Below are 13,781 nucleotides of genomic sequence, written 5' to 3'. Positions count from 1 at the left end.
CATCTGTGAGCACTAAAAATGCACAGGAAAGGGGACATTTAACAATAATTTATAAAGACACATTTGAGCACTATATTTTGATGAAAAAAAGAATATTAAATGAAAGGATTGTCAGATTTCCAGTGTCAATACAATTATCAGATTAACTTGCATACATTAGTCCATCAGATTAAAGATACTCCTACTTTGTCAATGTTGTTCAATGAAGCATGTAGAACATTCACACATCTAAGCAATATTGGACACAAATTAAAGATGACATCTGCAGTAAATGTGCGATCACTTTTACCACTGCTTGGTGAATTTTCACATTTGTCCTTTAAATACAAATGAGGCTGAAAGATTTCCCCAGGCAATCTTTAAATTGGTCACATGGATTTGCAGCATTAACCAACAATTTATGCTTCAGCGATTCACTATTGACAAAATTTTTTTTTGTCAAAACATCGCTAATGTGATCACACCTTAAGAATATGGACATTTTGAAGTTGTTAAATGAAGATGATGCACCACATTCAGTAGAGTCACAGTAAACAGTGCTGCTGTGTACTAACGATGCTTTAAATGGTAAATTATGTATTTTATGCAAAAACATTTTAAACTCACAGGACCAACTGTTGAGTTGGTGAGTAAGGCAGCAAAAATGAGCAGTTGAATGTAGTATTGTGAAATTAATTTGCCAACATAAGCCAACATAAGCAGCACCATTAAATAATGTTTTTACACCCTTTAGCTTTGACGGGACATTCAGTGAAATTGTGATGCTAATCATACAGAAGTTTGACCACTGATTGCACTGCACTAAAATGTTTTGGGAAACATTTGTATACAACAGACAGGCATTGCGAGTTATGCAACCATCATTACTAAGCCTGTAGTACCAAAAATAGTCAAAGAAAGGTTTAGCTGGTATTTTTTTCGTTTCAGCAGAGTGTCTATGAGAACTTGAAAATGCAGGTGCGACGTAGGAACTCAAAGTGAAGGTTCTGGGCCCCGAGGTTGGACCCCCTCCCTCCTGAGGCTAGCATCGAATCGTGGTGTGACCTCACAGCGCACCAACAGCACGTCCTCTTTCACAAAGCCACGCTGCCGCAACGCCTGTAGGTGCAGGAAAGTAACGTAGCCAAAACCCTTGGGGTTGCGCTGCACGGTGGGCCTCTGGAAGGCCTGCAGGTCCGGCTTGGTCTCCATCACTTCCACATGGTGCTGCCCCTCAACCTGGTCCAACACTGCCAGTCGGATCGTGCCCTGGAAGGGCCAGGAGAGCTGGCTGTCAAACTCACCCTGCATAGTGTGCACGAAAAGCGAGATGTAGTTGGAACAGCGAGGAGCGCTGGGGGTTTGGAGATGCAGTCGGAGGCAGAGTTTGTATCCCGGCCGGCCCGTATAGAAAGGTGGGCTGTGGAGGACTATGGGCTGACCGGCCTCTTGGTTACGCAGGTGAAGTGAGAAGTTCTCCAAGCGCCACACGTAGACGCCTTGGTACTGCTGGGCTTCTAGCTCTCGGGTTGCCTCCTCCAGTGAGCTCAGCTTTCGCCGTAGTTCGGTGACCTGGTTTTTCTGTGTCTCGTTGTGGATGCAAAGCTCCCGGATCTGCTGATCTTGACGCACCAGCCGACCCTCCAGCTCTAAAACAGTCTCCCTCAGGTTTAACAGCTCCTGTTTACACTGGCAAGAATCTGCCGCCCGGGAAGAGGCACCACGTTCGTCTGACGATGAGTGGGCGGCAACTGATGGCATTAGGCAGCTATTGAGAGATTGGCTGCGCAGAAACTCAGCCATGTAACGCATGTGCATCTGTGTAAATTCCTGCATGTGCTGAGCAAGTTCATTTCTCGGCATCTGTAACACATTTCCAAAGAATTAAAAAGGTTTTCATATTTTTATGTTATTAAAAAATATATTTTAATACATTTTAAAAACAACGCTGAATTTTCAGCAGCCATTCCTCTTCATAAAGAATTCTAATATGCTGATCTGCTGATTTATCAAGATCAATGTTGTAAACAGTTGTGCTGCTTACTATTTTTGTGGAAACTGTGATACATTTTCAGACATCTTTGATAAATTGGCAGTTATAAATTTCTTTTAAACAAAAATGTACTGAAACTTTTGAAAGGGAGTGTACTTTATTATAATGACAACTATGTATGAATAAGCTGAAGTGGTTCTGCCCTTTTTCAGAATGATAAAAATGAAGTCATATATCTTTAGTGTTATATGATCTCATGACTCACCTTTTCACGACAACCAAAAGTGCTGAAAGTACAGGCTACAGGAGCTTTCAAACAGTCTGTGTCACAGTGCAATGCCAGCTGAAAACAATAAGAACAGATTCATTCAGCTTTATTGTTCCACAATGTATAATTTTAAGCATTGAATAGAATCAATTACTGATGTGGCTCAGGTAAAGTGCATATTAGTGACAAATCCTCTGACACACCTGATCCCGAATAAGCTCCATTTCGCAATATTCACACACTGTATTGGCAAAAGGACAAATCTGTTCATGAATCTAAAAAAAAAAAAAAGACATTAATGCTAGACAGTGATGTTATTGTTAAGTTAAATTAATAAAACAAACTAAATCACAGCTAAATATAAATATTAAAAAACAAAAACTATTAAATGTCAAATACACAATAATAGTAAATAAATACACAACAATGACGTTAGATGAGAAATAGAAGATCAATACTAGTAATACTAACATTTTTATAATCTCTGTTTACTGATCTACTTTCACAACAATTTTATGCCAATCTAAAAATATTATGTAAAGAGGAATCAAAGGTTTTCACCTGTTTGGTAGCATACACAAAACTTTCTGCGCAGGCAGGACAGGTCATAAGCCGCTGTAAGCACTGCTGGCTCTTGTGTTCATCCAGATGGCTCTTACGAACAGACTCCAGACACTGAGGGCATGGCACTGTGGCAAACTTACACTGAGACAGGTGTCTCTGCGGGAGACAGAATGTAACAATTAAACAAGTTGCCACCATGACGACTGCTCATGACTGCTCACTAATGAGTTTGAAATGGCATTCATGAAAGGTCTACAACTATGAGGAGTTGATGCATAACATATCCATGAACTGTTTTAATAAATAACAATATCACAATAGGGGCAACTGTGACCTAATGATTAGAGTCGGACTTGTAACCCAAAGGTCACGGGTTCAAGTCCCAGCACTCTTTTCCACTCTAATTATCCACAGCTGAGGTGCCCTTGAGCAATAACGAACCCCCAATCAAAAATGGCTGCCCACTGCTTATGGTCTGTTTGTGTACTCACTGCTGTGTGTGTGTACTTGGTGGGTGAAATGCAGAGCACAAATTCCAAGTATGGAACATCATATTTGGCTACACGTCACTTTCACTTTCAAGATTTTGGAGAAATCAAAATGTTAGGTCCTGTAACTGTTGACCTGTTTCCTGTAATTTTTACCATATTTAAGAACCGGGAACACTTTACAATAAGGTTTCATTAGTTAACTACTTTAGTTAACTTGAACTAAGAATGAACAATACTTCAGCAGCATTTATTAATCTAAGTTAATATTTAATTCAACATGTACTAATGCATTGTTAAAATCAAAAGTTGTATTTGTTAACATTAGCTAATGCAATGTGAATTAACATGAACAATGAACAACTGTACTTTTATTAAGTAACATTAACAAACATTAATGAATACTGTAACAAATGTATTGTTCAATGTATATTAACTAATGTTAACAAAAGTGACCTTATTGTAAAGTGTTTCTTAAGAACCTAGGGCCAGTTTATTCATAAAAAATATTCATAAGAAAGACATTAAAATAAATTCTAATAACTTCATAACAATACAATTCTTGTTCTTGTACTAGCAGTTTATACTATTTTATATCACTTACTATTCAATTCTGTATTTATTCTATTCATTTTCAGGAATTATTTACTTGTTTATTTGTTTAAATTTAATTGATATATTATCCTAAACCTAACCCTAAACACAACCGTTGGTACCAACCACACTTGATATATTTAACCTAATTTGTTTCAGTATATGAGTCCCTATATTCTGGCTTTAAATTCAGCTTTCTTGGAAACAAGGACTATTTTCAGTGTATGTGCGAGACCTCAATTCTTTAGCCACAGCGCAACGTGGCGCGTCACGTCTGATGTGTGACATGCTTAAAGTGCAGTAAAAAAAAATAAAAATAAAAAAGCTACAAACTAATCATTTCCATGGGTCTAGTCTTTGCATCTTGCATCTGTTTGTTTGAACTTTGAATCAGGTCTCTGTTCGAGTAGAAATGGCTGTCACAAGAAACTAATGTCCTAGAAATGTGGTCCTAAAAAAAAAAAAACTCTGATACTGCAGGAATATAGTATTGGTCACACCAGAAAATTTACCTCCAGTTGGCGCAACTCCATTTTATCACTGCATCCTTCATTAGGACATCTGACAGTGAGTGAGAGGATCTCTCTTTTGGCAAAGTTATCAGGGAAGAGCTGTTCCTCGAGCAGCACCTCATTGTCAACTGGACATTTCTGCCCTGTGTCCCTGCCAGGCACAAGGAATAGTGTTATATTTTCCATTTTTACTTCTGTAAAGCCTGGCATATGAGATCATATTTTTTCATAATAGAGCTCATAACTGAAGAGAGAATATGGAGCTCACATCTGAGGAGGCTGGCTCAAACTGTGCATATACATGTTGCTTAAATAAGTTGCTTCAATCAAGTAGGTGTTCATCTTGAAATACTACTAACAATATAAAAGAAATTGTGTTTACGTTATAAAAATTACAGATTTCACAGCAAAAAGACGTGTGCATTGACCTAAAGGTAAATGTTTTTAGAATCAAACTAAAAGGCCTTGTACTAACTAAAACATTAAAAACTATCAATCAGATGAAAGTATGTAGTAGAGCAACAGGTTTTGCAGCAAAGTTTTGTTTGATCACACTGATTAATTTAGAGGCCTTAGCAATTTACATATCAAATATGATATAGTAGGCTTCACTGGGAGAATTTTGAAATTATGAATTTTCAAATACACCAACCTGATGGACTTCCTGATGCATGAGTTGCAGAATCGATGTCCACATGGTGTCTGTACTGCCGAGCGAAGACCCATTAGACAGATTGGGCACTCATACTTGCTCTCTAGCGGAGGGTCGAACTCTACATCATAGCCTTGCTGGTCTGGGGGGATACTAGAAGAGACACTGATGGTAGAGGGGTTCTCTGTCGGGCTCAGATACGAGTCTCTCTCTTTCTCCATGGCTGCTGCACAACTGGAGAACGCGCCATCACAGCAGGCATCATCAAGGCTGGACTTCTCCATGTCGTTGCAAGCCATCTGTAATCACATCGAGAGAGTGTTTTGTTGATGTGTGAACATAATAGATAATCATCCATACAACAGCAACACACAAAATCTGGCCCCCAAAATACATTGTGCTCTTCATATTATCCTGATGCTACACAGAAATTGGCCTCAGGTTTTCAAGACATCGACATATCGTCACCTTTATTTGAGTTATTCACATATTCTTATCCTGTGACAACTTATTTAAATTATGTGATTTTATTTAAAGTAGTGTACATTTTGGGACTATTTTTAGAAAACAAAACGTTTCTATCTACAAAGGAGCATGGAATGCAAAAAACTCTGAAGCTCAGTAGCTCAAAACTGCTCATAATGCAGATATAAACATGTAATTCCAAGGTGGCGATATATATGCTTTCAAAGTCTTAATTGCACAGAGGGTGTGGTCACAGAACAGATATTAGGTAGATTTCCGCAACACTAATGCAAAGTGAGAAGGCATGGGATGAGAAACTATAGTCCCTAATGATGTATTCATCTTTAAACTAGAAACGTACTATTTCCTCACGCGTAATACTCCTGGGCGGGGCCGATTCGTGAGAAAACGTTTCTCTCTCGACAAGTGGAAAGTTACCTTTTTTTAGTCCAAAACACCCACATTGTAAACGTAAAATATAAATTTGTAAAAGGTCAAACTTATCTCCCATTTAAATCTTAAACTAAATTCAAAGTCAATAGGAGTAAAGAAGCGAAACCAGCTAAGCAGTCACAACCGACGGTCACATCAGCAACTTTTCTTGCCGTCGCGTCAAGAAACACACATTCTAACCTGACATTATTGTTGTTATAGTACCACAAACTTCTTGGTATAACATATAATTCGACTATAGATGACAATCTTCCGTAATAGTTTTAATTTACATACCCTGGCTCGGTCCGGCCTCGCTGTCTACTACAGCTTCCTGTATTGACTCCAAACATCAGCGCAACGTCACTGGCTCAAACCTCCCCTCGTGACTCTGATCCCAGACCAGCGCACTCAACCGAATCCTCGCGAGAATTACCGCGATGTCGATTTCTCTGCTGGCCTCAGATCGGTGCTCATTATTCGATCAGAGCCCAGAAGGGCGCGTTTTGTGTCGGGATTTTACCGTTGTACTAAACTGAATATCCACGGGAATCCACGAGATGGTGTGGTTACCTCTGATTTTAAAGAAAAAAGCAATGCGGTCTCACTTGGTTATTTTGCAATGAAATTTAGAGTACTTGTTCACCAAGAAGATGACAGCAGAGTCAGTGAAGAATTTGAGATCTTTACATCACGGCCACGCTGCAATTTCAGTAAATTATAAAAAAGGAAATATTATTTAATGGTGGGTTTCTAGTATACATAAAATGCTAGCTAAGGTCATAACTCATGACAGCTATGCTATCCAAGAGTTGGCTCCACATGATAACTTGGCTGACAACAGCTTACAATTTCACCATTTTGAATAGCAGTCTTTGTCTGACCACCCATATGGTATTTTCTTGATCAGGTTAACCTCAAATTTGAATATTTGAATTAAAATCACAAATATTTTTCAGACCCTATCAATGTACCTAACATAAGCTGTGTCCCAAAGGATGCAGCCTTTTAATTGGACAAGGCTATAGTCTAGTTTACAGTCAGTCAAATTAGGTCTCATTGACAATGTGTTATTGTTGATAAAATGCTGTAAAAAAAAAAAAAAAAAAAAAAAAAAAAAAAAAAAAAGATATTATAAAAAAAAGATACTTAAAATAATGTATATTACAGATTACACTTACAATAATGTGTATAAAATGTCCATCTTAGAAGAATAATGCTGGTCATACACACAATATATATATATATATATATATATATATATATGTGTGTGTGTGTATATATACACACTAATAAATCAGGACAGCAACAAATAAATTATTAATAAGTTATGCAAAAGTAATCTATGAAAGGCTAAGTGACAGAAGAATAGGAAGCAATAAACTAGGCAGAGTTGTAGGTGCATAAATGGTCACATTCATATGTGCTTATATTCTTGTTTTCTATTAATGTACAGGACATTGTGACATATCTGTGATCAAAATCATGTTGTGGTTTTCCCAAATTGCACTTACCCCCTCAAAACAAAACTGGAAGTCTGTTAAAAGAAAATGCCTGTGTAAACATTTGCACAGATTTCTGTTTGAGCAAGAAGGCGTGCTCTGCATCCTGAGGTTGGTCAATAAGGAGCCTTGTTATATGCAGGTTGTTGACCTTGCTGTTTATAAAATGTGCTTTTCATAAGTGACATAGAAGCTCAGTGTGACCCCCACCTACTTTGACATACTATGTGGGCTGTGATCAGGCTACAAACAGACTAGCAAAAATGTACTTAGAAGCCAATGCTCAGTCCTCAGAAAAAAAGGGAAAAAAGAAGAAATTAAAAACTGTGCTGACATCAGTTGAGGTTTTGGTCAGGAATGGCATTCGTGTATCACAGTGTACCAGTACCTGTGTGCATCGTCTCAGAATTGGGAGGACTATGTGTGTATAAATGTGGCTCTGGAATATATGGATCAGTGACTATGCTAAATTGAGTAAAGCTGTCCAGCAAAAACAGGACATTTTTTTAGCGATTTTATATGGGTATACTAAAATGCCAGAGCAATCAAATTCATTAAACATATTTTTAAAAATAATTATTTTTACTAAGTAGTAAAAATAAGCAAAAACTAATCAACAAATAGCCATTATTCATAGCTAGAACGCCAGAACAATCTCTTCTAAACAGTGAATCTCCAAATCCTCAGGTCCACCTTTTCTGAAATGTGCGTCACAGAAACTGCACATCTCTGACTTGAGTCCTGCCTCACTGGCAGGAGTGACTACATTTCATGCCTGGGTGTTTCTTCAGCAACAGGCACTTTTGACACGTGGTGGTATTTTGTCAACCTCTACGTACACATTTCCAATAGAATCGCCATTGGTTTGTAAAAAGTCTTACTCGTCAGACTTTTGACGCATATATGTGTGTGTGTGTGTGTGTGTGTGTGTGTGTATACATATATATACACACACACATATATATACACACACACACACACACATATTTAGTGGTCCATTTTAATCACAAACCGCAAGAATTGCACAAATACTGTAAATCAAGTAAGCCTTCCCCTTTAATTTCTTTAAATGTTTAAAGGGGTGGTTCATTATGATTTCACTTTAACTTTAGTTAGTGTGTGATGTTGCTGTTGGAGCATAAACAACGTCTGCAAAGTTAGGAAAGTTCAAAGCAAAGGGAGATATATTTTTTAATAAAACGGTTAGTTCCTGTCCTTGATTCTGATTGGTCAATAGCTGTGTTTTATTCACGATAAAACATGGTTATGACCACTTCACCCAATGGTTCTGTGTATCACTACACAACACCCTTAGCAACCACTCTTAGCAACGTAAACTGTATGCTTCACGTCGTGCCTAACAACGCCCTTCAGCCGTGACTTATTCACGATACAGCACAGCCTCTTGTACCTTATTGCTTACTTAAAGAATTCTCTGTTTAAGGACTTCAACAAACGGTTGGCAGGGACTACAACAAGCTTATTCCCGGGTTGGTGACATCACTAACCCTAAAATTTACACAAACCCTGCTCATGAGAACACACAACAAAGGGGTGAGGCCATGTTATTGCAATACAGTGTGTAACACAAATGCAATAGCATGTCATAAAAGCAAGATGACAACATGACAAATTATAACCGTAATTAAACTAAATTATACCTGTTCTATCTTCAGGCAGCATATTCTCTGGCTAATCAATGACTTTAAGATAGTAAACTCCACATCAGCTACATAAATTCATCAACTAACCATTCAGAAACGTCCTGTTGCATTCTACATGTTGTCACTTCTTTTTGAGTCTCTCCATCATTGTCCGACTCCGGTTTGAACATAAAAGGCTGAACAGTTTCTGACATTTTCAGTGAGTCTTCAGTAATTGGCACTGCTAACAGTACTATGTGCTAACATGAGCTCTTGAAAGTCTGCCCTCTGCTTAGAAGCAGCAGCTCATTTGCATTTTAAGGGACACATAAAAACGGAGCGTTTTTGCTTTCCCTCAAAAACTGACAAATTTAACATGCTATAAAAAATTATCTGTGGGGTATTTTGAGCTAAAACTTCACATACACAATCTGGGGACAGAGACTTATTTTACATCTTGTAAAAATGGCATTATACCACCCCTTTTAGCTGTGTGGGTAAACTTTCAGACAGCTTCTTACAGAAAGAATACTTGTTGTCAAAGTTGGTGGCTTCAAACAGTTCATGAGTAGTTAAAAAATGTCTCCCAGTTAGTTTAATGTTTAGTTTAATGTGAGACCAAATATTCATTATAGGGTTCAAGTCTGGACTCTGACCAGGCCAAAACATGAGCCTGATGGACTTCTAGGTTGTCTTTGCATTTTCTTGTTGAAAAATTGCATTCCTCTTTAGACAACAACTTTTCACTTGTGGGAAGCAAGCGATTCTGCTATAATCTCCTGTACTCCAAAGCTTTAAATCACTTTTCACAGTGAAGCAGCTCACCAATACCAGCAGCTAAAAAGGTTCCCCACACAATGGCAACTCTTCCTCCATACTTTACTGTAGTGCTAGAGATACATTTATTATTATATTTCTCAGCATATTTTTGAAGACACAGCTCTGGAGCATCACCATGCAACTCATTCTGTCTTCTATGTTTAAAATTAAAATCCTAGTATTTAGCCAATTGGGGCTTGGGGCTTTTCCTTTTTTTCCCCTTTCCTTTCCTTTCCTTTCCTTTCCTTTCCTTTCCTTTCCTTTCCTTTCCTTTCCTTTCCTTTCCTTTCCTTTCCTTTCCTTTCCTTTCCTTTCCTTTTCCTAGGAGTGTATGGCAAGATCTGTAAGATCTTATTTGTTCAAAAATACAGTAAAACAGTAATATTGTGAAATAATATTACAATTTAAAATAATATTTTTTTATTTCAATATATTTAAAAATGTAATTGATGGCAAAGCTGAATTTTCTACAGCCATTACTCCAGTCTTCAGTGTCACATGATCCTTCAGATCCTTTTAGACAGGCTGGCTGAGCTCAGTTAGCCTTATTGAAGCATTTAAAAAATTAAAAAATAAACTTCCTTTGTCTTCACAATTTATTGAATAAATGAATGAATGAATATGTTTCCCTTCTTCACTGAGGAGACATTCAAGGGGTCACATGCTGCTATTTTAAAAGTTCATCATTTTGTCTATTGCGTGTACGTTAACATGCCTTAATGTTCAAAAACTCTATTCCCAGTCTGGTTCTGAAACTGGTTCTGGTTGATCCAAAGCTGCTCCTTCTGAAAAGCCCAGCATGCTCTGATTAGCCAGCTGGCCTAGTCCGTTGTGATTGGTCAAACACAACATTTCTGATGTAGGTATACCACAGTATTTTTTCTATTTACCACACATCTGATAAGCTTTGAACAAGCAACAAGCAGCCATTCAAAAATTCAGATGTTAGGCTTTCAACCTGGGCTTAACAGAGGGAAGGATTGTATGTTCAAATGCTACAGTTTGGCGGATTTCATCACTTTAGCCCCTCACATATTTGGACAAAAGCATCTCTGTTGGATAGGGCCTACATATGTTCTTTATTTAGTCAAACCGGGAGTGATGAAGTTGCGCTGCTAATTGAGTGACTATAGAACAATAAATGCCATTATAAAAGTTCTCTGTCCTCCTCTTTTGGATAACCACATGACTGATATAGTACCTTTGTATGTTGATAGTGTTCTGAGATGCACGTATTTATATATAATCTTGATTGTCTTTTCAGCATCTATGACTGGCTTAATTGTCTATGTGTCTGTATCTATGCTATGTAGCTTTTGCTTTATGCTTGGAGTCTTTTTCTGTCTACAAAACCTTTTACAGCTGTGCCACACTCTTTCTTTTTATTAGTTATTGATTTACCTAATGTTCAATGATGTGCTTCTCAGTTAAGTGTTCTTTTTTCCCCCTGTGTTTGTTCTGCCACAATAATGACTCATCAGGACTTTCCAAACAGAGGTGTATTTTTTACTACACTTTATCAGTTGAATTAAAAAAGTGATCTCGTGGTGAACCCTTTATATGACTGTCAGCTGGGATTCAGTGCTGTGAAACATATCACGAAAAAGGGGTAGTCATACAATCATGTAAAAGGGATGGATATGTACCCACCAAATGTCGTGTCTGACTCTTTTCCTTTATAACCCATTTTTATTTGAAGGAACAGACACATTAAAATTCAAGGAATGTCTTCAAGTCATAATCAAAACAAACAGCAGCAACAGTGAACTGGTTTATAACCTTAAAAGGTGTGTGCATTTTTTAAAATGTTTCTTTTTTTTCCCCCTTATTCCAAAGGCAGACATTGTACAGAGGATGCACTTGGAGTTTTACAAACCCGATTCCAAAAAAGTTGGGACACTGTACAAATTGTGAATAAAAACAGAATGCAATGATGTGGAAGTTTCAAATTTCAATATTTTATTCAGAGTACAACATAGATGACATATCAAATGTTTAAACTAAAAAATGTATCATTTTAAGGGAAAAATAAGTTGATTTTAAATTTCATGTCATCAACACATCTCAAAAAAGTTGGGACAAGGCCATGTTTACCACTGTGTGGCATCCCCTCTTCTTTTTATAACAGTCTGCAAACGTCTGGGGACTGAGGAGACAAGTTGCTCAAGTTTGGGAATAGTAATGTTGTCCCATTCTTGTCTAATACAGGCTTCTAGTTGCTCAACTGTCTTAGGTCTTCTTTGTCGCATCTTCCTCTTTATGATGCACCAAATGTTTTCTATGTTTTCTTCTTCTACACAGGCATGATGTTGTAATTGATGCAGTATGTGGTCTGGCATTGTCATGTTGGAAAATGCAAGGTCTTCCCTGAAAGAGACGACATCTGGATGGGAGCATATGTTGTTCTAGAACTTGTATATATACACCTTTCAGCATTGATGGTGCCTTTCCAGATGTGTAAGCTGCCCATGCCACACGCACTCATGCAACCCCATACCATCAGAGACGCAGGCTTCTGAACTGAACACTGATAACAACTTGGGTTGTCCTTGTCCTCTTTAGTCCGGATGACATGGCGTCCCAGTTTTCCAAAAAGAACTTCAAATTTTGATTCATCTGACCACAGAAATGTTTTCCACTTTGCCACAGTCCATTTTAAATGAGCCTTGGCCCAGAGAAAACACCTGTGCTTCTGGATCAGGTTTAGATATGGCTTCTTTTTTGACCTATAGAGTTTTAGCCGGCAACGGCGAATGGCACGGTGGATTGTGTTTCCATGACAGTAGCATCCTGTATGTGATGCAGTGCCGTCTAAGGGCCCAAAGATCACGGGCATCCAGTATGGTTTTCCGGCCTTGACCCTTACGCACAGAGATTGTTCCAGATTCTCGGAATCTTTGGATGATATTATGCACTGTAGATGATGATGATGACTTCAAACTCTTTGCCATTTTTCTCTGAGAAACTCCTTTCTGATATTGTTCCACTATTTTTCGCCGCAGCATTGGGGGAATTGGTGATCCTCTGCCCATCTTGACTTCTGAGAGACACTGCCACTCTGAGAGGCTCTTTTTATACCCAATCATGTTGCCAATTGACCTAATAAGTTGCAAATTGGTCCTCCAGCTGTTCCTTATATGTACATTTAACTTTTCCGGCCTCTTATTATTACCTGTCCCAACTTTTTTGGAATGTGTAGCTCTCATGAAATCCAAAATGAGCCAATATTTGGCATGACATTTCAAAATGTCTCACTTTCAACATTTGATATGTTATCTATATTCTATTGTGAATAAATATAAGTTTATGAGATTTGTAAATTATTGCATTGCAAGACTACCAGTTTTCTACTTCCCTTCATAAAATAAGTAATACTGCATATGATTTAATAAACAGACAGTAGCTTGTGAGATGTGTAGGTATGTGAAACATGCTAACAGCAATTATCTGAGCTGTAGATAGAGTCTTTAATCAGCTGCTAAACTACAAGTATAATGTCAGGTCTGTTCCTGTGGATAAGGAAATACTGTTCTACGTCTCCCCTTAAATGTTCACACACTTAAGCAAACACACACATGCTTGCAAAGGAATTGCGTCTGCTTCAAATTCCTAATGGTACGCGTGGACTGGGGTGAATTCATGCAAAGACTTTTCAATGTGTGAAAATCTGTCCTTTAAAAGGTAAGGTGGGTGGTGTTCAGAATTTCAGGAATTTTGTTTGCATTATGATGGGGAAAATCTTATGAGAAATAAAAACTATTTTACATTTGTACTATTTTTTTTTTTCATTTTATTTCATGATTAATAATTATTAATTGTGGATTTTATAGATCTCATTTACATTTTTTGTTTGCTAAAATATTTACATAT

General features: G+C 37.7%; 1 protein-coding gene across 1 annotated transcript; it reads right to left on the bottom strand.

Annotated features, from left to right (window-relative positions):
- Nucleotides 1-33: 33 nt before the first annotated feature.
- traf6 (TNF receptor-associated factor 6) lies at nucleotides 34-6,395 on the bottom strand. Its single transcript, XM_048185185.1, has 7 exons — nucleotides 6,245-6,395; nucleotides 5,051-5,349; nucleotides 4,399-4,549; nucleotides 2,802-2,960; nucleotides 2,444-2,515; nucleotides 2,238-2,315; nucleotides 34-1,842 (listed from the first exon to the last, which is right to left on the bottom strand). The coding sequence occupies exons 2-7, from the start codon at nucleotides 5,347-5,349 to the stop codon at nucleotides 973-975; spliced, it is 1,629 nt and encodes a 542-aa protein (XP_048041142.1). The 5' UTR covers nucleotides 6,245-6,395; the 3' UTR covers nucleotides 34-972.
- Nucleotides 6,396-13,781: the final 7,386 nt, after the last annotated feature.

This window comes from Megalobrama amblycephala, linkage group LG3 (assembly GCF_018812025.1).
Source record: "Megalobrama amblycephala isolate DHTTF-2021 linkage group LG3, ASM1881202v1, whole genome shotgun sequence".
NCBI classification, from domain to species: Eukaryota; Metazoa; Chordata; class Actinopteri; order Cypriniformes; family Xenocyprididae; genus Megalobrama; species Megalobrama amblycephala.
This window is presented reverse-complemented; position numbering and strand designations above follow the sequence as displayed.

What these genes read in the sequence shown, in the direction of transcription:
- traf6 (XM_048185185.1), bottom strand. Translation starts at nt 5,349, where the DNA reads ATGGCTTGCAACGACATGGAGAAGTCCAGCCTTGATGATGCCTGCTGT. An exon ending in TGCATCAGGAAGTCCATCAG is followed by an intron (nt 4,550 to 5,050) that starts GTTGGTGTATTT and finishes TGTGCCTGGCAG; the next exon opens with GGACACAGGGCAGAAATGTC. An exon ending in TGGAGTTGCGCCAACTGGAG is followed by an intron (nt 2,961 to 4,398) that starts GTAAATTTTCTG and finishes TGTCTCCCGCAG; the next exon opens with AGACACCTGTCTCAGTGTAA.